Consider the following 26,540-nt stretch of genomic DNA (forward strand, 5'->3'; position numbering starts at 1 on the left):
ACACAAACACTCTTCAAATATCACATTCTGTAAAAATATATTCATGCATGCATGAGACATATTGCTGCCTTGTAATTGTACCTTAGTAATCCTAAGAGAATGCAGGTAATCTGCAAGGCGTAACTGAAGAATTCCAACATCTTGCTGCAGGTAGAAGGCTTGAACGCTCAGGTCAACATTGGCATCTCTCAGTGTCTCAAGTGATTTCTCCCTTTTCACCACCTCAAAGTAACATAATAGGCTACAAAAAAAATTAGCAGAGCAACAGCCACACACCTCAGTCAATCAATCGAATGAGGGTTTGTTCCTTTCCTGTTCTTATACAGGGTTAAAAATTGAGTGTCTGGTTTTCAATTAATAATATCAGAGTATAAAGATTTTGTTGTCCAACTTCAGTCAATTTCCAATGGTAAACATTTATTTATGCATCAGTTACTGTAGTTCATTCTTGCATGCTGTTAAGAGTTTCTAATGATACATCCAATTATCAGTCCATTCCATTTTTTTTCATGTTTTCAAATTGCAAACATAAAAATGAATATCTACAAGTCACTAATTAGTATTTACTGTAAAATGTATAAATGGGAGAACCTACATCAAGACTGAAGATCTGTCATGATGGCCCCTTAATGAGTGTTGAAGCCCATCCTCCTGATGAAGTTGGGAAGCAGAAATAAGCTTGTTGGTGGCGGAGAAGATATGGATGTAGAAGAACTGGGACTGATAAGGAGAGAGCTAATCTAATTGAAGATGGCAGAGTGTGAATATCAGCCTTGTCCTTTTGTATTTCCTTCCTATGTTTCCATCCTTCCACATTGACCTCTAATTATATTATCCTACTAGCAAGATACCCATGCTTCGCTGCAGTATTATAACGACATTTATAATTGCATGCTTAAAGGAGAACACAACACAAAAATCAAGTTGTCTCAGAATCAAAGAGTGTATCGGACAGTGTTCAACTATATATTTGCCGGGCTGAGTGGCTCAGATGGTTGAGGCGCTGGCCTTCTGACCCCAACTTGGCAGGTTTGATCCTGGCTCAGTCCGGTGGTATTTGAAGGTGCTCAAATATGTCAGCCTCGTGTCGGTAGATTTACTGGCACGTAAAAGAACTCCTGCGGGACTAAATTCCGGCACCTCGGCGTCTCCGAAAACCGTAAAAGAGTAGTTAGTGGGATGTAAAACAAATAACATTAAATTATTATATATTTGCTTTTGCTGTGCACCGCTCCGCAGGCCGGTGAACTAAGGAAACACGAGTAGCTGTGACGTCACTGCGCTGTAAGCGCTGAGCGAGCCATCCAGTTGATTATTGCAGTACGCGCTCAGCCGCTCTTCCGTTTACTTGCAGTGTTGTTTATTATAATAGTGCGGTGACTGTTTGTAGAAATGCCTTTCTGTAGTGTGTACAGCTGTAACAACACAACGAGTAGAAACCGAAAGTGCAGAGCGAAAGAAATACATTTCCATAGGTTTCCAAATCAAAGTAAGTCGCCTTGAAGGTGTAGCAGTTGGGTACAATTTTGCAGAGGAAACACTTTTCTCCCGGTAAGGGAGCTACTGTATGATCAGTGCATTTTAAAAATACAGACTATGATGAAACGCAACTTTTGAAAATGAAGGTGATGCCCACGGAAAATCTGCAAGGTCCAAAATTGAAGTTAGGGTCTGTTCCTTCAATAAGATGTCTGGCGTCAACAGATGGAGATACTTCTCAGGCAGGAATGCTAATTCATATGGAAGCCGCTTCACAAAAGGTACTGTGGGAGTACTCGTCAGAAACTAAAAAGAACAGTATGGAAAGGTATGAGGCTAAAAGACGAAGGGAGTTTGTCGACACAGTATTAAATGAAAGTGATAACGATAATGATGTACACGACATTCAGAATTATATGAGTGAAAATATTTCACCAGACAGAGCATAAGTGGTTAGAAAACGTTGAATGGAAATTCTGTGAGCACGATACATTAACGGAGGAGGAAGAGAGAAAGAAAATGTGGATTAAAGAAAATTCAAGTTCATACGAAGCCTTGAAGAAAATAGTTTTAGACAAATCTTTTTTAAAAGATGTGGAACATATAAAACACTACGTTCACACCGGAAGCCTAGAAAGTTATCAAAACCTTCGTTTGAAATACGCTCCTAAAAGAGTTCATTTCTCGTACAGAGGCTTAAGCTCAGGTCAGTGATTGCTGCATTGGACTATAATTGGAACATCAATAAATTGAAAGCTGGTATCAAAACTCAGTACTCAAAATCAACAAGAGCCTGGCTGATAAAACAGAAATATGAGGCATCAAGCGATGGATGGAAGAAGGCAATAATGAACAAAATAAATATCTTGCAAACTACACTGACTGACAGAGCAAATGCAACACCAAGAAGGAGTGGTTCGAAAGGGATGAAAGTTGGGGAAGAAACAGAGACGGCACGGACGAATAATTGATGTTTATTTCAAACCAATATGCAGGTTACACAATGCGCACGGCATCGACTCAGTAGGATGTAGGACCACCGCGAGCGGCGATGCACGCAGAAACACGTCGAGGTACAGAGTCAATAAGAGTGCGGATGGTGTCCTGAGGGATGGTTCTCCATTCTCTGTCAACCATTTGCCACAGTTGGTTGTCCGTACGAGGCTGGGGCAGAGTTTGCAAACGGCGTCCAATGAGATCCCACACGTGTTCGATTGGTGAGAGATCCGGAGAGTACGCTGGCCACGGAAGCATCTGTACACCTCGTAGAGCCTGTTGGGAGATGCGAGCAGTGTGTGGGCGGGCATTACCCTGCTGAAACAGAGCATTGGGCATCCCCTGAAGGTACGGGAGTGCCACCGGCCGCAGCACATGCTGCACGTAGCGGTGGGCATTTAACGTGCCTTGAATACGCACTAGAGGTGACGTGGAATCACACGCAATAGCGCCCCAAACCATGATGCCGCGTTGTCTAGCGGTAGGGCGCTCCACAGTTACTGCCGGATTTGACCTTTCTCCACGCCGACGCCACACTCGTCTGCGGTGACTATCACTGACAGAACAGAAGCGTGACTCATCGGAGAACACGACGTTCCGCCATTCCCTCATCCAAGTCGCTCTAGCCCGGCACCATGCCAGGCGTGCACGTCTATGCTGTGGAGTCAATGGTAGTCTTCTGAGCGGACGCCGGGAGTGCAGGCCTCCTTCAACCAATCGACGGGAAATTGTTCTGGTCGATATTGGAACAGCCAGGGTGTCTTGCACATGCTGAAGAATGGCGGTTGACGCGGCGTGCGGGGCTGCCACCGCTTGGCGGTGGATGCGCTGATCCTCGCGTGCTGACGTCACTCGGGCTGCGCCTGGACCCCTCGCACGTGCCACATATCCCTGCGCCAACCATCTTCGCCACAGGCGCTGCACCGTGGACACATCCCTATGGGTATCGGCTGCGATTTGACGAAGCGACCAACCTGCCCTTCTCAGCCCGATCACCATACCCCTCGTAAAGTCGTCTGTCTGCTGGAAATGCCTCCGTTGACGGCGGCCTGGCATTCTTAGCTATACACGTGTCCTGTGGCACACGACAACACGTTCTACAATGACTGTCGGCTGAGAAATCACGGTATGAAGTGGGCCATTCGCCAACGCCGTATCCCATTTATCGTTCGCTACGTGCGCAGCACAGCGGCGCATTTCACATCATGAGCATACCTCAGTGACGTCAGTCTACCCTGCAATTGTCATAAAGTTCTGACCACTCCTTCTTGGTGTTGCATTTGCTCTGTCAGTCAGTGTAACTATAGTAGAGCCTCACCTGAAGATCAAGCAATGGATCTGTCACTGCCTAAAAACATCGTTCCAATACCTCGACCTTCCAATGACGACCCGATCAAGCACTTCTCACAATTTCACTCGCAACAATAAATGAGGTACCGTACTTCATGTCAAAATAATACATTATCTATATTTATCATACAAACAAGCTTAGGAAATTCTTACATAATTCTACTGTTTTAATTTAATTTTTTCATTTACAGCTTGAAGCCCACATAGGTGCCATCGGGTTCCAGAAATGTGTTCCTTATAGTGTTGACAACACATGATGGTACGACAACTCTGTTCTTTTTACCAATCGCAGTCCATGAATTTACCCACGAAGTGAACTGTTTGTAACAAATAAAATGCCAAGTTCTATATGATGGATTTAAAGCTGTCAGTAAACGTTTCCTTACCATGTTCTTTGTTTTTAAGCTCATGTTATGCCTTGTCATTGTCAATACTTCACGGTCTAAAATAAGCCTTGTAAATGAGGGGTCTCTTGTTATACACATAAATTTCTCAGATTTCACTGCTTTTACATTGTCTAATTCACAACAGCATGCACTTTCTTCATCCATATCCATGATGGTACACTCATTACATTTACACCAAATTCACGTGCCGGCACGGCCTGTAGTGTTTAGGATATCCATGTCAAGTAGGCTATACGAATTGACATCAGCAAACGTTGTTCGTTCTGGCTCATACTGATACAGACGAATGATATTTACATCCATTATAAACAAAAATAAGCCCACTAACACTGGCAACAGAAGAACATGGCAGTAGCAGATGGAGTGCGGGAAAAGACTGCGCGAGTTTACTCCCAGCGTCAAGGCTGCCAGGTAGACTCTACAGCGCAGTGACGTCATGACCAGTTACTACTTCTGCACATAACTTGAGAATGGTTGGACATTAGGCACTGAATTAACGGCATGGTTATTACATTCCCATAATACATATTTAGCAATGAATAATGAAATATGTGTTTTTGTGTTGTGTTCTCCTTTAACATCTTATAATCTGCCAAAATTCGCGATCTGACAGCAATGTTCCTTCCATTTTTCCATCTTGCTTTCCAGCATTCGATTTCGTACTTTCTGGGCTAGCGTCAAATATTCCACCCGGTCAGTTGGGTCCCTAAATCTTTGCCATATTTTCCTATAACCATTTTAATATGGATCAAATCCTTGAGGAGATCCGGCGTGGTATTGTTTTGGGTGCTTGGTGGTACTGCATTTGTAGTCATTACCCGGCCAGGACCTGCTTCCAGCATGGTCCGCACATTTTGACGATGGTCCAGAATATTATTATTATTATTATTATTATTATTATTATTATTATTATTATTATTATTATTATTATTATTATTATTATTATTAGGGTGAGTGATATTAGTTGAATTTAGGTTTGTTTCTTTTTTTTTTTTTTTTTTTTTTTGCTAGTTGCTTTACGTCGCACCGACACAGATAGGTCTTATGGCAACGATGGGACAAGGAACGGCTAAGAGTGGGAATTAATTAAGGTACAGCCCCAGCATTTGCCTGGTGTGAAAATGGGAAACCACGGAAAACCATTTTCAGGGCTGCCGACAGTGGTTATTATTATTATTATTATTATTATTATTATTATTATTATTATTATTATTATTATTATTATTATTATTATTATTATTATTAACCCCGCAGCAAGGTGTAAGACCTCTACTTGGTGGTAAATTACATCTGCTGCCATTGTCGTGGGTAGGCAAGTGCACGGGATTTCTGGTGATACGAATGATAATTATACTTTCGTGCATTATTGACCTTATTATAGAGGTGAACAATTGCACGGTCAATATCATTCCTATCGCTTATTTCAAACGTGTTTAAATTTTTATGTATATGCCAGGAGAATCTACTGTAATCTAACTTTAAGCTCTCCAAAGGAAAAGATGGCTCTTGAAAACGAACCCAGGAAAGATAAAAAATGATCGGTTTATGATCAGAATCAAGTACATTATGAACAGTAAAATCAATTGGTCTCAACTCTTTTTTCACCCCACCACCGTTAAGCTGATTCCCCCCCAAAAAGGTGAGTTTCTTTATTTTTAAAAGAGATTCCATGTTCACATCTGTTATCTTCAGTTTTGAGATATAAGTATCGCCATAAAAAGAATTCTTTTTTTCACTTCCTTTCGCACCCCTTGAGTGAATTTTCCGGATAAAATATGTGTTTCTTTATTAGAAACTGAGTCTAACCATCTGGTCTCCCTCTACTTCTTTTATCCTCCATGTCAAGAGTCCATTATTCTCTTAGGTAACCTAATCTCCTCCATTCACTTCACATAATGCAAAGAGAAAATATTACCAAACAGGAAAAAACAATATATACTAAGGCATTCATGTGACAGAAACACAAATAATACAAAAAAAAAAAAAACACACTATGATATATTTCTACATTTTCAATCAGAGAGGGAAGAAATTGGCAAAGGTTTCAGTGGTGGTGAATGCAGGTACTAAATTATAATTATATTAAACATTTATTGGAACTGCTAGAGGAGATGCCACAGTGGAGATCTGTGGAGATGGAGTCGGTGAGGTACAGGCTAAACTTCCAGTAATGGTGACATGGATGGTAAGGCTTGCAGGTGGAATAAGGAAGGTACAAAGAAGCAGTGAAAGGAAGAAAGAGTAACCAGGATGAAAATAATATAATCAAAACCCCAGATCATGCTCAATTGTTTCAGTCAGAAAACTGCAATTAATGTCATCAGTAGATCTCGATTAGTTCTTATTAAAGTCTCATTAGAGGAGAAATGTACAGTATTCAAATTAGAATTGGCTTACCTCACCATAACAATCTCTGTACTGTGTCTCTATTTCAGTCAAATCCAAGTGCAGGACTTTTATAATGCAATCTTTGATTTTAAGCTGTAATGAACATACTATCTTTCAGGAAAATATGACATAACCCCAGTGAGTTGAACAGCTTAATTTACTAAATTTTATAGTAATTACATTAGAAATTAATGTTATAAGACCATAACACATATTTAATTTGTTTATTTATTTATTAAAAATTAAATATCCTGACATTTTGAACCCCATTCTACATGAGTGTACTGTATTAGGATTATAGTTTTGATCAGATTTCTTTAAATTATTGGTCCTTGACACAAAATTAGGAAACTATATTGTTGAAGGTGTTGTGGATGAACTTAAGGAACTGTTTGTAGCAGCAGGATTTCCTAAACAGATGGTATAATGGCTTTGAAAGTTCCACATTACAGTTGTTTAGGTGACACTCAAGTTCGAATCTTGTCCTTCCAAACATGACACAGTAGAACAGTAAATGGTCCACTGTTTGTGACAATCCACAAAAGCACAAGTAATTGCCTGCAATGTTAATTTTGAAGCATTCAAAGTAGCACTTAAACTGTCCATGGCCAGATAAAAACTGAGTGAGAATGAACTTGGGCACTAAATTTTGCACTGGAGTCAGCTATATATGCCGGGAAAATATAATTCTCTTGTGACAGACCTTTTTGTACTTGATGTCCACAGGTTATTCCATTGTCTTATTAAATGTGTTTTGATTTGGGCTTTTGCATAGCTTGGGGGTGATTTGTTGTAGGCGATTTCCATGTTGGATTAGGAGGCTGTTTTTGCAAGGATGTCTGCCTTTTCATTTCCAGGAAAACTGGTGTGTTCTCAGATCTAGGAAAGACAGACGTGGGGGCACTGCTGTGCTCTAGATCTTATAATAGCAGCTATTGGACTGATATTGTGCTTGCTGTTGATTGTGTTCAATGCAGCCTGCAAGTCACTTAGTATCTGAGCACTTCTACTGTTGTATTCACACCACTAGACAGCAGACTTGATGGGCCATAGCTCGGCTTGAATTACTGAGCAGATGGATGACAGTTTGCAATGGGCTGAAAACAGTTCCCTGCTATTCTTGTAGACAACAAATGGGCATCCCACTTTGTCAGATTCAGTGTTATTAGGTGTGTGAGAGCCGTCTGTGTAGATTAGTAGTCATGGCTGAGCGAGCAGCTATTGCAAACATAAGCCTTGAAGTTACTAGTGTGACCGGATTTCAGGAAGTGACAGTTCTTCTCCACTGTGGTTTCAAGAATTCAGCCATTCTGATAGCAGTAAAGAACAGGGGTTCTATTCCAGCAATGACAAGAGCTGCTTGTGCAGATATTGTGTGATAGGCAAAAGAAATTCGAAGGACGATTCCTCTCTGAATCTGCAGAAGTTTATCCTTAGCCAGCTGCATGTCAAGTGGAGAACAAAACGATGAAGCACAATAAATATTAGTGAAACAAAGGTTGTGTAGTATATAATGCGGTGTATTTCTGAGTCTATTCCTCACGATGGCCTGCATGCAGCAGCAATGGCCTGAAGAAATGTATCTCATTTAAGATGTAGTTTATTGAGTTGTGGCCTAAAAGTTACATGTTTGTCCAGTAGGACCCCCAGGTATAAAAGTTTATCTTCTAGTACGATTCCTGTCCATTCACCTTGAGTTGTGGCTTTATCAGGTTTCTTCTTCTGACAACCATGGCCTTAGTTTTCAGTGGATTAAATTGCAGCTTGTTTTTGGAACCCCAGTCGAGCAGAATATGTAGTGCTGTGTTCGCTCTAGTGTTTAAGTCAGCATCATTGTCAGCTTTGATTAACAAAAGTGCATCATCAGTATAAGCAACAATCTTGCAGTCCATGGGAAGAGGTACTTTGAGGACGTCCTGGACTACAGGTCTCTGGTGGAATCCCTTGTTGATGCATTTAGTTGAAATTGCTGTTCTGACTTGAAGTTTCACTTTTCTGTTGCTGAAGTACGCTGGAGTGATTTTGTACAGATTATGTGGGCATTGTTTTTCTTTACTTGATACAAAATTTTTGGCCACTAGGCATTATCAAATGTACCAGTTATGTCCAAAGAGATTAATAAGCCTATTTTTTGCCTTGAGGAGATGTTCCGAATCCATTCAGCATCTTCGGTAGAATTTTGTGGGGTAAAGCCATACTGAAATTGGGATAATAGGCCATGATGATGCATGTGTTACATAATTCTGTCAATTAATAGCTTCTCCAGAATTTTTCCTAGACCTGGCAGGAGGCAGATAGGTTTGAAAGACTTAGCTGTAAACTTTGTTGAGGTGCTTTTTTTTAGGAATTACCTTCACTACTGCAATTTTCCACGAGTTAGGGAAATGGATCAAAGATAGGCACTTATTGAACAATTTGACAAATAATGATAGAAGACAGAAACAACCTCTATTTCAATCAAGCCACTATTCGATACTTCAATTCTTCAAATTATATTCATGAGCATCACTGTCTACAGATTCAATTTAAAGGAATTTATAGTAGTTTCAGTGTCATGTGAGTTAATGATGTCTCCAGCCTGTTATCTTTTAGTTGGAAAAGCCCTACATTTTTTAATCATTTCACTTTATTGAAAGCTTTGTCAATCTAGGCAACCTTCAATTGTTGGAAAAGTGAAATGATGCTCATTAAAAAAGTAACCTATAGATTTAGTTAGCTGCAAGGCAGGATTGTTTCAATAGGCACAAAATTTGTTTTGTGATTGGAGAGAACATGGCAGCAGAGTGAGGGAGGTATATTGAACACCTCCACTATTTGTGTACTGTTGTTGTTTGAGTCATCAGTCCATAGGATGGTTTGATCAAACACTCCATGCCAGCCTATCCCATGCTAACCTTTTCATTTCTATGTAACTATTGCATCCTACATCTGCTCTAATCTGCTTCTCAAATTCATACCTTGGTCTACACCTACCATTCTTACCACCTACACTTCCCTCAAAAACTAACTTGACAAGTTCTGGGTGTCTTAACGTGTGTCCTATCATTCTATCTCTTCATCTGGTCAAATTTAGTCTAATCAATATCCTCTCACCAATTAGATTCAGTATCTCTTCATTTGTGATTCAATCTGTCTATCTCACCTTCAGCATTCTTCTGTAACACCACATTACAAAAGTTTCTATTCTCTTTCTTTCTGAGCTAATTATCATCCATGTTTCACTTCCATACAGTGCCACACTCCAGATGAAAGTCTTCAGAAATGTCTAATTCTTATATCAATTTTCCAAAAGAACAAATTTCTTTTCTTGTGCTAGTCTGCATTTTATGCCCTCCTTACTTCCACCAACACTAATTATTTTACTACCCAAGTAACAATATTCCTCTACTTCCTTTAAGACTTCATTTCTTAATCTAATATTTTCTGCATCACCTGACTTTGTTCGATTGCACTCCATTATTTTTAGTTTGGACTTATTTATTTTCATCTTGTACTCCTTACCCAAGACTTCAACCATACCATTCAGCAAATTTCTCCAGATCTTCTGCAGTCTCAGATAAAATAACAATATCATCAGCAAATCTCAGGGTTTTAATTTCCTCTTCTTGGATTGTGATTCCCTTCCCAAATTCCTCTTTGCCTGTTCTATACAAACATTGAAAAGGATGGGGGAACAAACTGCAACCTTGCATCACTCCTTTCTGGATTGTTGCTTCTTTTTCAAAGTCCTCAGTTCTTATCACTGCAGACTGATTTTTATACAGATTCTAGATAATTCTTTATTCATGGTATCTGATCGCAATCACCTTCAGAATATCAAATAGCTTGGTCCAATCAATATTATATATTATTATATTTCTAGATTTACGAACACCATATATGTGGACTTGCCCTCCTTAATTCAAGATTCTAAGATCAGACATAAAGTTAGGATTGCTGCAAGTGTTCCTACATTTCTTCTGAAGCCAAATTGATCTTCTCCAAACTCAGTTTCGTCCTGCCTTAAGGTTATACGGTATGTATTTTGAGTAGGCCCTACTTTAAAGTCCATTAAAATTAGTAATATGGATTATTCGTTTTTATTTTATTTTATTAACTGTTCACCCCTTCCTGGGCATTAGAACAGATAATCAAGGTTTTACTGTAATTCCTAAATATTTCAAATTTCTCACTCTTTGTAATGACAAGTGACAAGTGAAAGTGAGGGGGATGGAGAAGAAGAGTTTGCCACAAAGAATCGCGTACCGCTTCAGATCGTACTTCAGTCAGCTGAAACTTGAATGGAATTCTTGGAGCAGGAGGACTATATGGATTTTTAAGATATTATTGTAATTAGAAAGTTCAGAATGGACATAAAGATGCATACAATTTGTAGGAGAATGCGAAAAAAATGTTTATCTATCCATGCTGCCATACTCTTGTAGGGTCGCCAAGTTGAACAGCACTGGGCTGGCTGGATCACTTTGTAGGATGCCGATCGTCACTTTATTGGGAGAAGATTATTGGAGGGTATCTTTGATTGTAATTTCATTATGGACTAGGGTATTAGCTAGGATACTTAGTAGGTGGCTTTCATCTCCAAGCATATGGGAGAGTTTATTTATCAATATCTGTATATCTAATAATTCAAAGGCCTTCCTGAAGTCAATAAAGATGACATGGTATTTCCCTCTTTGATATCGTAAGGTGTCACTGATAACTTCCTGTAGATTTTCAACTGCATGAAGAGTTGATCTTCCCTTGCAGAAGCCAAACTGCCAGTCCAGTATTACACAATAATTTTTAAAAAACTCTTTCTATAAGAATTTTGAAAAAAGACCTTGAATAACATGTCTTCAAGAGCAATTACCCTGTAGGAATCTTGTGAATTTACATTTCCTTTTCCTTTGTACAGAACCTCTATTTTAGATGATCTGCAGCTTGATGGAATTGTGCTCTTTTCCATACATTTGTTGAAAAAGGCTGTTCATATCCCTGTCATGTAAGGTAATGCTTGTTGCAGATGTTCATTTTAAATGCCATCTGGGCCTGCAGCTTTGTGTCCTTTTCAGTTGAATAACTGTGGTTATTACTTCTACTTCTGTGATTTGTGGAAATTATTTTGTTTTTGGTTTAGATGGAATTCAAAGTGGAGTCTTATTTCCAAAAATGAGTTTCACGTGCTCCTCCCATGTTTGCACCACCAAAGAAAGAGAGCATTTTAGTGTCCTAGGTTTCAGTGCTTCGAAGTGATTGACTGTTGCTTTTTCTACAAGTCTTCTTTCTGTTTCCTTTATCCACACTGAAATTTTTTTCTTTGGCACCTTTTATAACTGTGTCTTAAGACAGTGTATGTCTGCAAGTCTTCCTTTGATATGGAGGCCCTAGTTTTGTGGAGGTGTTTCAGAACCTGTCTCTGTGTCTGGTACCATTCAGAGTCAAACCAAGGTTGCGATCAACATTTCATCATAGTTGCTACAATTTGTGCTTCCTTTATGATATTTTCCATTTTAATATCTGTTGTATCTCTGTTCCTGTGGGCAATTTGCTCCTTGATGTGTCCTACTTTTGTTACTGATTCCTTGATAAAGTCAGTGTTGAGAGAATGCTTTACTATCAAATTTTTGTCAATTCTCTTTTGCTGATAGTTTCTTTCATATGCAATCTTGTTGACTAGAGGGGACCACATTCAAGTTTTAGAGGGTCTTCATTCCCATGGCTTTTGCATGAGTGTTGATGAAGATTAGATCAATTCCACTAGCTCTGTTGTAAAATATGTATGTCATCTCTTGTCTGTTATTGAGTAGAATGAAGCCCTCCTGTTCTAAGAAGTCTATAACCAGCTGGCTTTTGGTGTTTGATATGTCTGTCTGACAATTAGTTGCTTGCTAGGATAGCAGGCTTTTGATGTGTGACTTTTTTTTCATTGCGTCAGAAAGACTTTTGTTAATGTCAAAGGCAGTCCTTTCTCCCTGAAAATATGTACTAATGATAAATAATCCCTTTGTTTCTGGTATGACTAGATTTTTGGTAGTGTAGGTTGTTTGATGAAGAGTCAGCCAGGGTTTTATCAGACAGGAAACACCATTGCCTGACAGCCCATGTTCTCCATGAGTTGCGAAGCAATGACTGCTGTAGTAGCCTTGACTTATGTCCTTTGTCAAAAATGTTTCCACTGTAATTATAATGTTGGACTGAAATATGTCGGCTGTACTTATTTTCATAATGTTATGAAAACCTTCTACATTCCGAAGCATGATGGATAAAATTCTTATTTTTTCATTCCTGTGCACTGAGACTAATTCCTTGGAATTTCTTGGATCCTCTCTTTCGAAGGAAAATAAATGGCCTTACTAGGACTCCTTTGGGTCAGAATTCTTGATATTAGAGACTGGACATTATTGCGTGGGAACCCTACTTTAAAGGCTTTGTTAATTCCCAGGGTGTTTAGTTGTTTACACTCTATTTGCTCTTCTGGTATACCCTTCTTAAAGAAAAAGCATGTCAATGCTTCTGATGTCCTGTGTTGAGATAGCTGCCCACTCCAGCTAGAATAGAGTATTCTTCAGTGGACCCTGATAGTACAATTGCTTGGGTATGTTGTCTTTGTTTTCTGTAAGATGCTTCTGTGAAATGATCATTATCCTCTTCAAAAATACTAGCATTGTTTGTCGTTCTGCATTGAAGATATCTCTACTTGATAAGGCTACCACCATTTTGTCTACAACCTCTATTATCCTGTTCCTTTGAGTCTTTCTTTCCCCCTGTTTCATCATAGAGGATCATGTGATCTATTCTTTTTTTTTCCAAAGATGGGTTGGATTGACAGTCTGGGCTCATGATACCAGACTCACAAGGGCTGAGCCACTGACACGATTTGTTCTGGGTGACTTCTGACAAAAGAATAATTTTTACTAAGGATAAGTGACCATTTTAGACACAAAGGGATGTTTTAACAATTTCAAGATTTTATGTTTAATTTGTTTTATTGATGACTGTATTGTACAAATGTGTCAAGTCCAAGGAATTTTGTTTGATGTTTGGCACCTCTGAGGAGGAGAGCAGTTGAGCTCTTGTAACATGTACAGGAGGTAATATTAATGTGAAGTGTTGACAAGGCAGAAAAGTGTTTTCATAGATTAAATGTAAGTCAGTACATACAAAACTGAACCATTATGGTTAAAGTAATCAATTCAAAAGAGTAGCATAACAAAAATGTTGCAAAGTGTGGGCTGGGAAGACTAAATTAAGAGAAAGAACATGACCTGCTCAACTAAGTGGTATGTTCTGAGCTGTTAGTGGAGAGATGGTATGGAATGACATTAGTAGACGAATAAGTTTGAATGGTGTTTTTAAAAGTAGGAAAGATCACAATATGAAGATAAAGTAGAATTCAAGAGGACAAATTGGGGCAAATATTTATGTATAGGAAGAGGAGTTAGGGATTGGAATAATTTACCAATAAATACATTTCTGAATTCTTTGCAATTATATAAGAAAAGACTAGGTAAACAACAGATAGGGAATCTGCCACCTGGGTTACTGCCCTAAATGCAGATCAGTGGTGATTGATTGATTGATTGATTGATTGATTGATTGATTGATTGATTGATTGATTGATTGATTGATTGATTGATTGATTGATTTAATAAATGAATCTCAGCATTAATTCAACAAGCCAGCCCCATGGTGTAGGGGTAATGTGCCTGCCTCTTAACCGGAGGCCCCGGATTCGATTCCCGTCCAGGTCAGGGATTTTTAGCTGGATCTGAGTGCTGGTTTGAGGTTCATTCAGCCTACGTAATTAGAATTGAGGAGCTGGCTGATGGTGAGATAGCAGCCCCAGTCTAGAAAGCCAACAATAAAGGCCGAGAGGATTCGTCGTGCTGGTCTGCAGACCTTCGGGCTGAGCAGCAGTGGCTTAGTAGGACAAGGCCCTTCAGGGCTGTAGTGCCATGGGTTCAGGTTAGGTATTAATTCAACAAGCAACCATACTTAAAACTATATCTGTCATCAAATTGATGAATGACAAAATCAGCAGCAACTGTTTGTGGAATATCAACATTCACTGCAAAACATACCAAATGAAGTTCATCCTATTGAGCAAGTTGGCTGTGATATTAGGGTCATGCAGCTGTGAGCTTGCATTCGGGAGATGGTGGGTTCAAACCACATCATTGGCAGCCCTGAAGATGGTCTCCAGTGGTTTCCCATTTTCACACCACCTGTACCTTAATTAAGGCAACGGATGCTACCTTCCCAATCCTAGCTCTTTCCCATCCTTGCATTGCCCAAAACCCTGGGTGTGTTAGTGGGATATTAAGTCACTAGCAAACGAAAAGGTTCATCCTCTAAGAAGCTAACCCATTTGATGAAGTAATAAAAATACCAAGTAGTCAAAATTCCAGTAATACCATGAAGAAAGAATTTAAAATATTGCACTTGTATTCTATGGCTCTCCCCTGAAACCAAATGTGAATGAATGTCTGTCAGTTTGCTTATTCCTTAAAATTGAAGTGATTTATTTCTAGGTCTGAGGTCAGGTTTTTTGAAAATAATTATTAGATATTCTACAATTTCATGGTAAGAGATAATTTTCTTTCAACCTCTTTCAACCTCTTGCATATAAACAGTCAAGCACTAAATTGTAAAATTATAAGAGTATTAGTACATATCTCTATATAAAGAATGTCATCTTACTCAAAACAAGGGTGCCTAATTGAAGTACACACTGATGGTCCCAGGCAAGCCCAGATCCTATCTACTTTCTTAGGCTTGGTTTTCAGTCTCAGGCTCTCTCTCTCTCTGTCTTTGCAATCATCCCATAATCTTAATAGAAACAACTAACAAAATAAACAGAATATGAATTCTTTTTTCCATTTATTTCAACTGCTTTATAATTACCTGTATTAACATTGCACCACTGTAGGTTTATGTTGATAGAACATAGTGTACACATTTTTGCTCATAGCCTATATAAAATTCATTTTACATTTTTATGACAACATTTGATTATGTATCTCTGCCCTGGAGGTGATAATGTTAGTTATAGAATCCACTTCCGAAGAGTTGGACTTCTCATGACGAACATTGAGAATTGCAAGATAATTTAGGGACTTAGAAATTATTGTTGACATTGGATAGCTTTTCAGTCTTCTCAGACTCAAAAATGACCTTTCTGCCATAGACGATGTTATAAGGATCATTTGTAGGAGTTGAACGAACTTCAGCAACTCTGGAAGCATGATCTTCATGTACTTTATTGCCTAGTTTTTCTTGATCTGGCGCAGCCTCTCCCAATGTGTTTTGGTGGAACTGAAGGGACTTTAGCCCCAAAGAGTTGGCACCCCTGACTTACCAAAATATTTTAATATGCCTTTTTTCCCAGATGATTGTTTCCTACCTATCACTTATACTTCATGAACAGAATGTCAAGTGTTACAAGCAGTATAGCTAATTGGTGGCCAGCCCCATAATCATCCTGAATTAACACTCACTTCAAAACTTCCTTTTCCCTGAAGATCCTCCAACTGATGCCTAGTAGAGAGCAGTGCATGTTGCAGATGTGATATAGTAGCCTGTTGATACTCCATCTGAGAAAATAATCATACAGATGATGATGACAATGATGATGACAATAATGGTAATTTATTGAATGGGAGTAAGCAGAGCAGGCTGCATGGTTCTCATCCAAAAACACATTGTCTCTAGAAAAATGAGAGGAGCAAAATTCAAAATTGGTAAGGAGACAGGAAAGGACAATGCAAATCAAGAACACAGGGAAAAAAACAAACAATAAAGTCATTGGAAAGAAAATCACACACACAAAATTTACATTACTAGGGACTGTTGTGGGCTGTGATGATAGGTAAATTAAAATACCAATATAAATGGTCCGTTATTGGACATTATAAAATTTTCAGCTAACTCATTCCTGGTTGCCAGCGTTTCGCCTCTGTGTGCTAGGCTGGGCTCATCAGTTGGTACCTAGCACACCTACCAAGATGCTGGCTAGTACATACCATGGAGGCCACTGCATAGGCTAATTGTAGCCACCGGCAGTGCCAATGCACTATGAGAGACTTTGTCTCATTATCAAAAATTGATGCCTGCTAGGCCATCAGATGATATAGATGTTGATTCCCACAGGGAATCTGAAATATTTGTTCCGAATGAGCAAATCTATAATACCAATATAAATGGTCCATTATTGGACATTATAAATTTTTCAGCTAACTCATTCCTGGTTGCCAGCCCAGCCTAGCACATGAGGGTGAAACGCTGGCAACCAGGAATGAGTTAGCTGAAAAATTTATAATGTCCAATAACGGACCATTTATATTGGTATTATAGATTTGCTCATTCAGAACAAATATTTCAGACTCCCTATGGGAATCAACATCTATATCAGGTAAATTAAAAAGCGGTAAGTTAGGCTGTCTGCCCAGATCCATCTCTGATGAGATACAGTTTTCGGAATGAACTGAGTCTCCTGGTGTGGGCTGGAAGAAATTTGTCCTTTTCATTGATCTGTCTTAAGTTTTATCCATGGCTTTAACAATATGAATGAATGAGATATGAACAATGCTATTAATGCCATTACTTATGTAGCCAATCATTGTGATGAACAATTACTTGCCGGGCTGAGTGGCTCAGACGGTTGAGGCGCTGGTCTTCTGAATCCAACTTGGCTGGTTGGATCCTGGCTCAGTCTGGTGGTATTTGAAGGTACTCAAGTATGTCAGCCTCGTGTCAGTAGATTTACTGACACATACAAGAACTCTGATGGGACTAAATTCCGGCACCTTGGTGTCTCCAAACACCGTAAAAGTATTTAGTGGAACTCAATGTATTTCAGGGGACTCGGCAGACGGATGTGTAAAAGCACGTTCTGGCTTGATGAGGAAAGCAATAGGAAATGACTTCACTCCTCATTTCCTTACTACTCTTCTTCACTGATGTCTAGGTTACCTATGACATCTGATGGTGGACCTGTTGAGGATCCAATCAGTCTTAAGGCTGAGGACTCAGCACAAGTTAGGCAGTTTATGGATCAATGAAAAATAAACTGCCACGCAAGCATAAAATAGAATGAACACTTTACTTAAGGGACGGTAAAGAACACCATAAATGTATTCTTCTGCAGTTGTCAGATCATATTTCAATCAAATAATCCTGGCACGAAACATACGACCACACTAATCACATAGAATGGCTGGGGGAGGGCGGGGCTGAGCTTGACGGAGCTTCCGTGCTTATAATTTAGCCTCTTCATGTCTACATTGTTCCTCTTCACAGTCACTTAAAAATTGTAGTAAGTGTCAATAGGAGCACAAATAATTTCCCCGATATTTCGGAGTATGCCCCCTTCAAGAATATGAGAACTAGTGTATAGTGCCTGTGAGAAGGCACAGCAATTTTTATTTGCAAAGTAACAACCAAGTGACAAGCAAAATTTGGTTCAGTTCAAATCAACATGCTCTGGCTTTAATTTTTTTTTTGCTAGGGGCTTTACGTCGCTCCGACACAGATAGGTCTTATGGCGACGATGGGATAGGAAAGGCCTAGGAGTTGGAAGGAAGCGGCCATGGCCGTAATTAAGGTACAGCCCCAGCATTTGCCTGGTGTGAAAATGGGAAACCACGGAAAACCATTTTCAGGGCTGCCGATAGTGGGATTCGAACCTACTATCTCCCGGATGCAAGCTCACAGCCGCGTGCCTCTACGCGCACGGCCAACTCGCCCGGTGCTCTGGCTTTTAAAGGAGACTTAAGAGAGTAAACACACTTGGTGGAGGTCCCAAAAGGCATACACAAATCTATCCATGCTAATGCTGGTAATAAGAAGTGGATGAGACTGTGTTAGTAAAATAATGTTAATGTTATGTGTTTACCATCCTTTGATTTATACTGGTGAATGCTTTCAAGGTCAATGTCAACTGACAATCTAAGGTCTTCTTCCTAAGATATTAGGCCATTATAAATATACTGACGTCTCAAGTACTGTGCATTATCCCTCATCAAGACAAAATTAAACAGGTGGGGGAAATACTGTACATTTACAGCAGCAAGATAGCTGTTTCATTTGTATCTCTTGCAGACTGGTGTTATCAAAACTTGAGTAATGTGACCCAGGAGAACAATTTTTTTGGCATCTTGTAGTTTTGTTCTTTATTTGTGATGCTCTCCAGGAAACCGTAACTTGTCGAGAAATCTCATTTTTGGTGTATTTTATATTTTGATAGTAGGCAAATTTGCAATCATTTTTGTGAAAACCGGAAGTCCCTAACATAAAAATTCATCACTTTATGTAACTTTTAAGTTGTAAGACAGAATTTATTGAAATTCGAGAAAATTGATTGGAAAATGGGGTATCACATTCCAAAAATATATGAAGGATTTAAGAAAATCTGACTGTTTCACTGGATATTAAAATAATTTTCATAAATATTTAGGATTTTTACTCTCTGAAAATTAAATATGTAAACATGATCAAAATTGGAAATAAAGTGAAACAGGAAGTTTTAGTCTTGTGACACTTATATACGCAGACATTCTGTCCTAAGATGTACAAAGAAGATTAGGATACAATAGTTATAACAGTAGTACTAATGTTGATAAAAATGATACACTCACACTCATTCACTCAGCAGGCTTCTATGGGAAGTGAAGATCCCGTGCTGATCTCACAAATTGCCTCCACTGAACTCTGTTTTGGGTGAGTTTTTGCCAGTTGTTCACATTCAGAAACAATAATAATAATAATAATAATAATAATAATAATAATAATAATAATAATAATAATAATAATAATAATAATAATAGCCAGAGAATATGCGAGTACTAGGCAAACATCAAGTCCATCCCTAAGTAGAAAAATTGAACATCGTGGTCCTTAGGTGGCCCATTCAAAAGGAGAAAGAGAAAATAATAATAATAATAATAATAATAATAATAATAATAATAATAATAATAATAATAATAATGGATAATTTAAAAGATCATTCTAAAACTACACACAGTCAGTATCAAATTAAGGATTTACATTGCTAGTCTATCGTGTATCTTGCAGTAACAAAACTGAATTGTTGCTCATTTTTCTGGAATATTTTTAATTAGGCCCTAGGTATGTCTTTTCCTTCAGCACACACAGTCCATCTTACAACTTGGTCAGGGTTCAGCGGTCTTAATGTTGCCTGGCTGTGGGCACTACAAATTCCTTGTTCCTCTTGTGCAGTACTCTCAAATCTTGTTGAACAGATATTTTGTCTTTTCTGCAGTCATGGCTTATAATTCCAAGTTCTTAGGTACGTTCTCAGGAAGATTATCTGCCTCACAATTACAGTTAGACCATTCAGTTTTTGTAGACTCATAATGACCATGGGTATTTCCTTTTTCACAGTAAAATGACTGAAAGATGTCATGTGAGGAATTTTTCTTCCTATCATGAGCAGTGAACTTAATTATGTTGCCAGTACCAGGCTGAGTGGCTCAGATGGTTGAGGAGCTAGCCTTCTGACCCCAACTTGGCAGATTTGATCCCAACTCAGTCTGGTGGTATTTGAGGGTGCTCAAATACATCAGCCTCGTGTTGGTAGATTTACTGGCACATAAAATAACTCCTGTGAGATAAAATTCTGGCACCCTGGTACTTCCAAAAACCATTAAAAGTAGTTAATGGGACATAAAATAAAATATTATTAAAAATACGTTGTTAGTCAAACATATTTACTAACAGCACGCCAGTTTCTTTTCTGACGATGACAACTTTGTTAAGCTTTGACTGAGGAGTGCTATCTTCAATGAACGACATAATATCTATCAGAAAAGAAGTACATGTCACGTGGCACTTCCTCTTCATGAGACCAAAAATCCAGCTGCAAGAAAATTTAGTATGACCCACTGGCAGAAAAGATATAGTTATTTCTTCATGTAAACATGACATAAACCTCCACATGATAATGTTATTTTTCATTTTAGTGACACAGTTGTCAGCATGAAGAAACAGATTACAGCATTATGACTGGGCCCCTGTGCAGGCAGTCCACCGTAGTTAAAATTACCCATTATAAAACATGCAGCCCAAGAAGTGAAGTCCACAATTAACCATACATTATCGTGATGCACAAGCTGGTTATTTCATATTTTGGTACAAGACAATGCAGGAACTTCATTTGAAGAAACCATACTTTAAGTCACCAATGTTATGGTTTTGTTAGACTGCACAGTATGTTTCCAAGATTACTTTGAAGACTTTTCTGTATGGTGACATCACCGTCACTGCTTTCATCACATAGTTCAAGGATCAGCCTAACAGATGGCTTTCAAATCTAAAAATAGGTCTTTCTCACCCTTCCTGGTCAGATACCTTCCATTTTTTTCTCTCTGATTAGAGTTTTACAGAGGATAGTTGCGTAGATGTACTTCCTCTTAAAGCAATAATCACCACCACCACCTTTTTCCTTCATAGCGTAAAATTTTGTTGTGCGTCTTAAGGTATGGTTTCCTGGAGTGTGGCACATATCAGTAGCATTAAATATAAATATCAGAAGGGCAAAGAAAACATCAATTACATTTTTGGATTTCAGCATTATTTTTGCTTGGCCAGGTGGCCTTCACCTATATCTGCTACTCAGCCAACCACAATCAGCATATCGGTTGACGCCTCATTGGCTGCCATCTTCTCCATGACCATAGCATTTTGAATCATACCTGGAGTGGATCCTGCCATCCACGAAGATGACATATTCCGACGACCTTCGCACCACTGACCTGCCGGTCCATAATGTCTACAGAATGACTGATGGCCTCACCTCTACAGCCTCTTCACAGATTTTGGTCCATCTCAGCGACGAGGATGCCATCCACCGTCTCTACGCTTTTGGGCGCGACGATTCACTGCCACCAAAATGCCGTGGTGACAACCCCTCCGTATATTCAAGTCCAGCTTTCTGCCAATCCAGCCCTTGTCCCAGTTGGCCATGAGCCTCCATTCCTGATGACGTTTCTGACCTCACCACCCACCTACCTAATAACAACCACCATTACTACCACCACTCCATCTGCTCTCACCCCTTCTTCACTTCCTGTTACCACTTGTCATCCTTCTCTGTTATGTCATCCTCTCTCCCAATGTCTACACCCCCTGCCATTCAGCAATTCCCTGCTAGCCTGCCGGCTTCAACTGTCAACGTTTCACCATCGCCATCTCCGCCAGCTCACATCGCCCAGACGTTATCATCGACTCAGCTGCCTTCAAGTAACAACTCTCATTATTGTTCCATATTGAAGATGACGTTAGGCATAGATATCAAGGATAATTTAATAAAAAACCACCTATTCAATACTTTCCACGTTTAATGTGGTTATTATCTACATGATTTTATGTGGACTTATTTAGGTCAGGTACATGTTTCACCCATTATTTTGGGCATCTTCAGCCTGTAAACAACCTTTAGGTCAAGGTTTGGGACCTTTTTAACCAATATAAACATACCAATATATACACTATATACAATATATACATTATATACAATATATATAAACATTAATGAACTCTTAAGATGGATAACATAAGTTAATACAGTTAAGTTTTTTGGTCCTAATCTATCAGATATGAAAAATGTCCAAAACTAAAATGGAATCTTCTTTTTTGTAAAGAGGATTACATATCGGGGTTTATGTGACCCCTATATCATATTATGTTCATGATGTACCGTGTCTGTTGACAGGATGTGTCGTCAACAATAAGTGGAGATTTGAACAGATTGTTGCCTATATCGCTTCTAGAAACTCCCCTCCAGCAACAGCACACACGCCCATAGACCAGCCTACCCCCACTCTCCCTCAATGCCCCGCCCCTCCATTACTGCACCAGTACAACACCAGGAGTAGAAATGTTGATAAGACAGGCGCTGCCGGAACAGACAGGTCCATCTAGTATTAATTGAACAAGTAAGTCATTTTACAGTTAAGAGGTGTTAATTTAATACATTTTATCACAACGCATGCTCTAAATTTTTAATTCAATATTATTTTTCTACTTCATTACAGATATTCTTAAGATCCCTCCCAAAGACCAAGCAACACATCAACGGGAACAATATTCATACAAGACTGTATCAAGTGTAAGATGTTCCTTCTCAATTAAGTAGCAGCCTAAAACTATGAAACAGCTTAATATTGTACTCTTGTCAATTCCTTGACGTTACATGAGACCCAAAGTCAAGACGCTAACAGTTTCATTCACAACGTTCTTGACCAGTCTACCCACAACAATTAGTTTTTTAAATCTCCACTTGTGCATGACAACACATTTAAATATTAGTTACGTCAAGAACATGAAAATGAAAATTGTGGGTCAAATAAGCCCCAGTTTTAATATCACCTCTTCTCATGACTTATGATAAAAAAGAAGATCCATTTCATTTTATTTTTGAACATTTTAAGTTAACCAGAACAGAACTGCCAAGTTAAAACACATTTAATTTAAATTTATATTTTCAATCTTGACCAACCTACAAGCAACAATCAGTTCAAATCTCCACTTATTGTTGACGACACATCCTGTCAACAGACACGGTACGTCAAGAACATAATATGATATAGGGGTCACATAAACCCCGACATGTAATCCTCTTTACCAAAAAGAAGATCCATTTTAGTTTTGGACATTTTTCATATCTGATAGTTTAGGACCAAAAAACTTAACTGTATTAACTTATGTTACCCATCTTAAGAGTTCATTAATGTTTGTATATATTGTATATAATGTATATATTGTATATAGTGTATATATTGGTATGTTTATATTGGTTAAAAAGGTCCCAAACCTTGACCTAAAGGTTGTTTACAGGCTGAAGATGCCCAAAATAATGGGTGAAACATGTACCTGACCTAAATAAGTCTACATAAAATCATGTAGATAATAACCACATTAAACGTGGAAAGTATTGAATAGGTGTTTTTTTATTAAATTATCCTTGATATCTATGCCTAACGTCATCTTCAATACGGAACAATAATGAGAGTTGTTACTTGTAATTTGGTAGCCAACCAGGCAAAATACCGTTTAAATAGGTACTTCAACCTTAAGGTCAAGATTTGTGAACTAACAAAAGACATAGCCTTTCTAAAACAGTGTCTAGAACTAAAATTGTTCCCAAAATTTTTGAAGCCCACACAGCGAAAAAACTTAACTAACCAAAGTTTGAATAGAGTTCAAAACAAGGTCAACGACATTTGGTTAAGAAATGAAATTAATGCGTCATATAAAAAGAAGTCACTTTTAAATCTGTAGTTATATAAAGTTCATTTAGCATTAGCTCAGGCTTTACATCCGTTAGAATGGAACTCTTTCCAACTACATGTGGACAATAAATTGATTGCTTTGTTGGATAGGAAGCAAGTTACTCTCGACAAGAAACTATCTCAATTAAAAGCATCCCAATCACGGTTACCAAAATGTAGTTCAGACACGCAAAAAGCGGCTCCCTCACAGAACAATACACCCACAGTAGTTAATTTGACAGACGTACAGTTCTCTGAAGAAGAAATGGGGATCTTGAATAAAGGCTTAAAACATAACTGGCCTAGCAAGTAAAAAGAAACGGATATTATCAATACAGTAGCTGAGATCGAGGCTAACATTTCTAAACTCCCTTTAGAAACACAAAATGATACCAGATTTGAGGTAAAAAAGAAACTACCAAAATTAGCGGAAGAAATAAACGCAAATTCAAATTTCGACCACAAAAAATTGATCCAGAACATAAAAAATAAAATAGACGACAACAACATTATTGTCACAAAAGCGGACAAAGGAGGATCCACAGTTCTCCTAGATCAAAACACATACATTCAAAAAACAACAGAAGACTTTTTTAAGGACAAAATATACACAATAGTCAACAAAGATCCAACCACGAGAATTCAGCGAAATCTAAAAACTCTAATAAGAAGTTCTAACTTTCTTTTCAATGAACAAGAACAACAAAAACTTTTTAACATGAACCCTAGTATTCCGACAGCCAGAGCCTTACCAAAGATTCATAAGAAGGATATTCCAATACGCCCTATCATAAACTGTAGAAACAGCCCCACCTATAAAGTATCAAAATTCATTCACGGCTTCCTAAAAAAACATTACGTATTCAATAATAAACATCCTTTAAAAAATTCATTCACTTTTTGCGAAATTTTAAACAAGTTTAAGCTGCAACCCAATCACTCAATATGCTCCTATGATGTCATAAATATGTACCCAAACATCCCTACCAAAAAAACTGTAAGAATCATCAGTGATAATATCAATAAACACAGCGGCCTTAGTAAGATGGAAATTGAAGAATTCACGAAGATATTAAATTTTGTCTTAAGCAACAACTTTTTCTCTTTCAATGGAAAGTTTTACCAACAAAAAGGCTTAGCGATGGGCGACCCTCTTTCTGGCATCTTAGCAGACATTTATATGGACACAACAGAACACACAAAAATTATAACACAAATAAAAGGCGTATGTTTATGGCTCAGATTTGTAGACGATACTTTCATAATTTTCGACAAAAATGTCACTAATAGTGACGAGATCTTGGAGTCCCTAAACAAAATTGATCCCAATGTTAAGTTTACTAAAGAGGATGAGGTTAGGAACTCATTAAACTTTTTGGACTTAACTATTACACGCGGACATAACACCTTCGATTTTCGAATATACAAGAAACCTACACACTCTCCCTTAACTATTATGAATTCATCCCTACACCCCCAGTCCCAAAAACAAGCCTCTTTCTATAATTTAATTTATAGAGCTTTAAAAACTCCTCTTTCTCCCAACAATTAAAAAATTGAACTGAAGTACATAAGGAATCTTGCTCAACTCAACGGGTTTGAAATAGATATGGTCAACCGTTTGATTAATAAAATCAAAATTAAATTGTCCACTAATCTCATCCCAGAAAAACCTAAAAAAACTAGTTTCGCCACATTTACATATAACAAACCAGCCGTCCATCAGATCGCAAATACTTTAAAGAAGCACAATATTAATATAGCCTTCAGGACAGTTAACACCAATCAAAACATATTTTTTAACCACAACAAGGTCAATCACAATAGCAACCATTATTCAAGGTCCGGCATATATAAACTAACATGTATACAATGTGATTTTTCTTATATTGGACAGACTGGCTGGAGCTTTAACACGAGATATCTGGAACATTATAACGCTCAAAAACACAATAAGTACTCAGCGATGAGCCAACATATGAGAGAAACGGGCCATCACTTTACATCCATAGAGAAAGATCTTAGCATCATTAGAAGCATAGGTAAAGGGAAATTAATGAATGAACTGGAAAATCTACACATCTTTTTAGACCCTACAATAAAAATAAAAATCTCAAAGACGTCAATGAAATTAAAAATCCTTTGTACGAATTAACACCTAGATTAATTAATATCGTGAATTCAGATCAAAACAAAATACCTCAATTATTTAAATCTCCACACTCAAATGCTTCATCCACCATGCCAAAAGTTAAACCCGCCCATATCGCTTCTAGAAACTCCCCTCCAGCAACAGCACACACGCCCATAGACCAGCCTACCCCCACTCTCCCTCAATGCCCCGCCCCTCCATTACTGCACCAGTACAACACCAGGAGTAGAAATGTTGATAAGACAGGCGCTGCCGGAACAGACAGGTCCATCTAGTATTAATTGAACAAGTAAGTCATTTTACAGTTAAGAGGTGTTAATTTAATACATTTTATCACAACACGTGCTCTAAATTTTTAATTCAATATTATTTTTCTACTTCATTACAGATATTCTTAAGATCCCTCCCAAAGACCAAGCAACACATCAACGGGAACAATATTCATACAAGACTGTATCAAGTGTCTAGGATGTTCCTTCTCAATTAAGCAGCAGCCTAAAA

At 38.3% G+C, this 26,540-nt stretch overlaps 1 protein-coding gene across 1 annotated transcript in view; it reads right to left on the reverse strand.

The window, feature by feature from the left end:
* Positions 1–200: 200 nt before the first annotated feature.
* The window catches only part of LOC136877768 (golgin subfamily A member 6-like protein 6), a 229,152-nt gene continuing 202,812 nt past the window's right edge, over positions 201–26,540 (reverse strand). Inside the window, exon 20 of the mRNA XM_067151973.2 lies at positions 201–241. Within this exon, the coding sequence (XP_067008074.2) occupies positions 224–241 (18 nt within the window). The 3' untranslated portion in view covers positions 201–223. The remainder of the gene's footprint in view (positions 242–26,540) is intronic.

This window comes from Anabrus simplex, chromosome 7 (assembly GCF_040414725.1).
Source record: "Anabrus simplex isolate iqAnaSimp1 chromosome 7, ASM4041472v1, whole genome shotgun sequence".
NCBI lineage: Eukaryota > Metazoa > Arthropoda > Insecta > Orthoptera > Tettigoniidae > Anabrus > Anabrus simplex.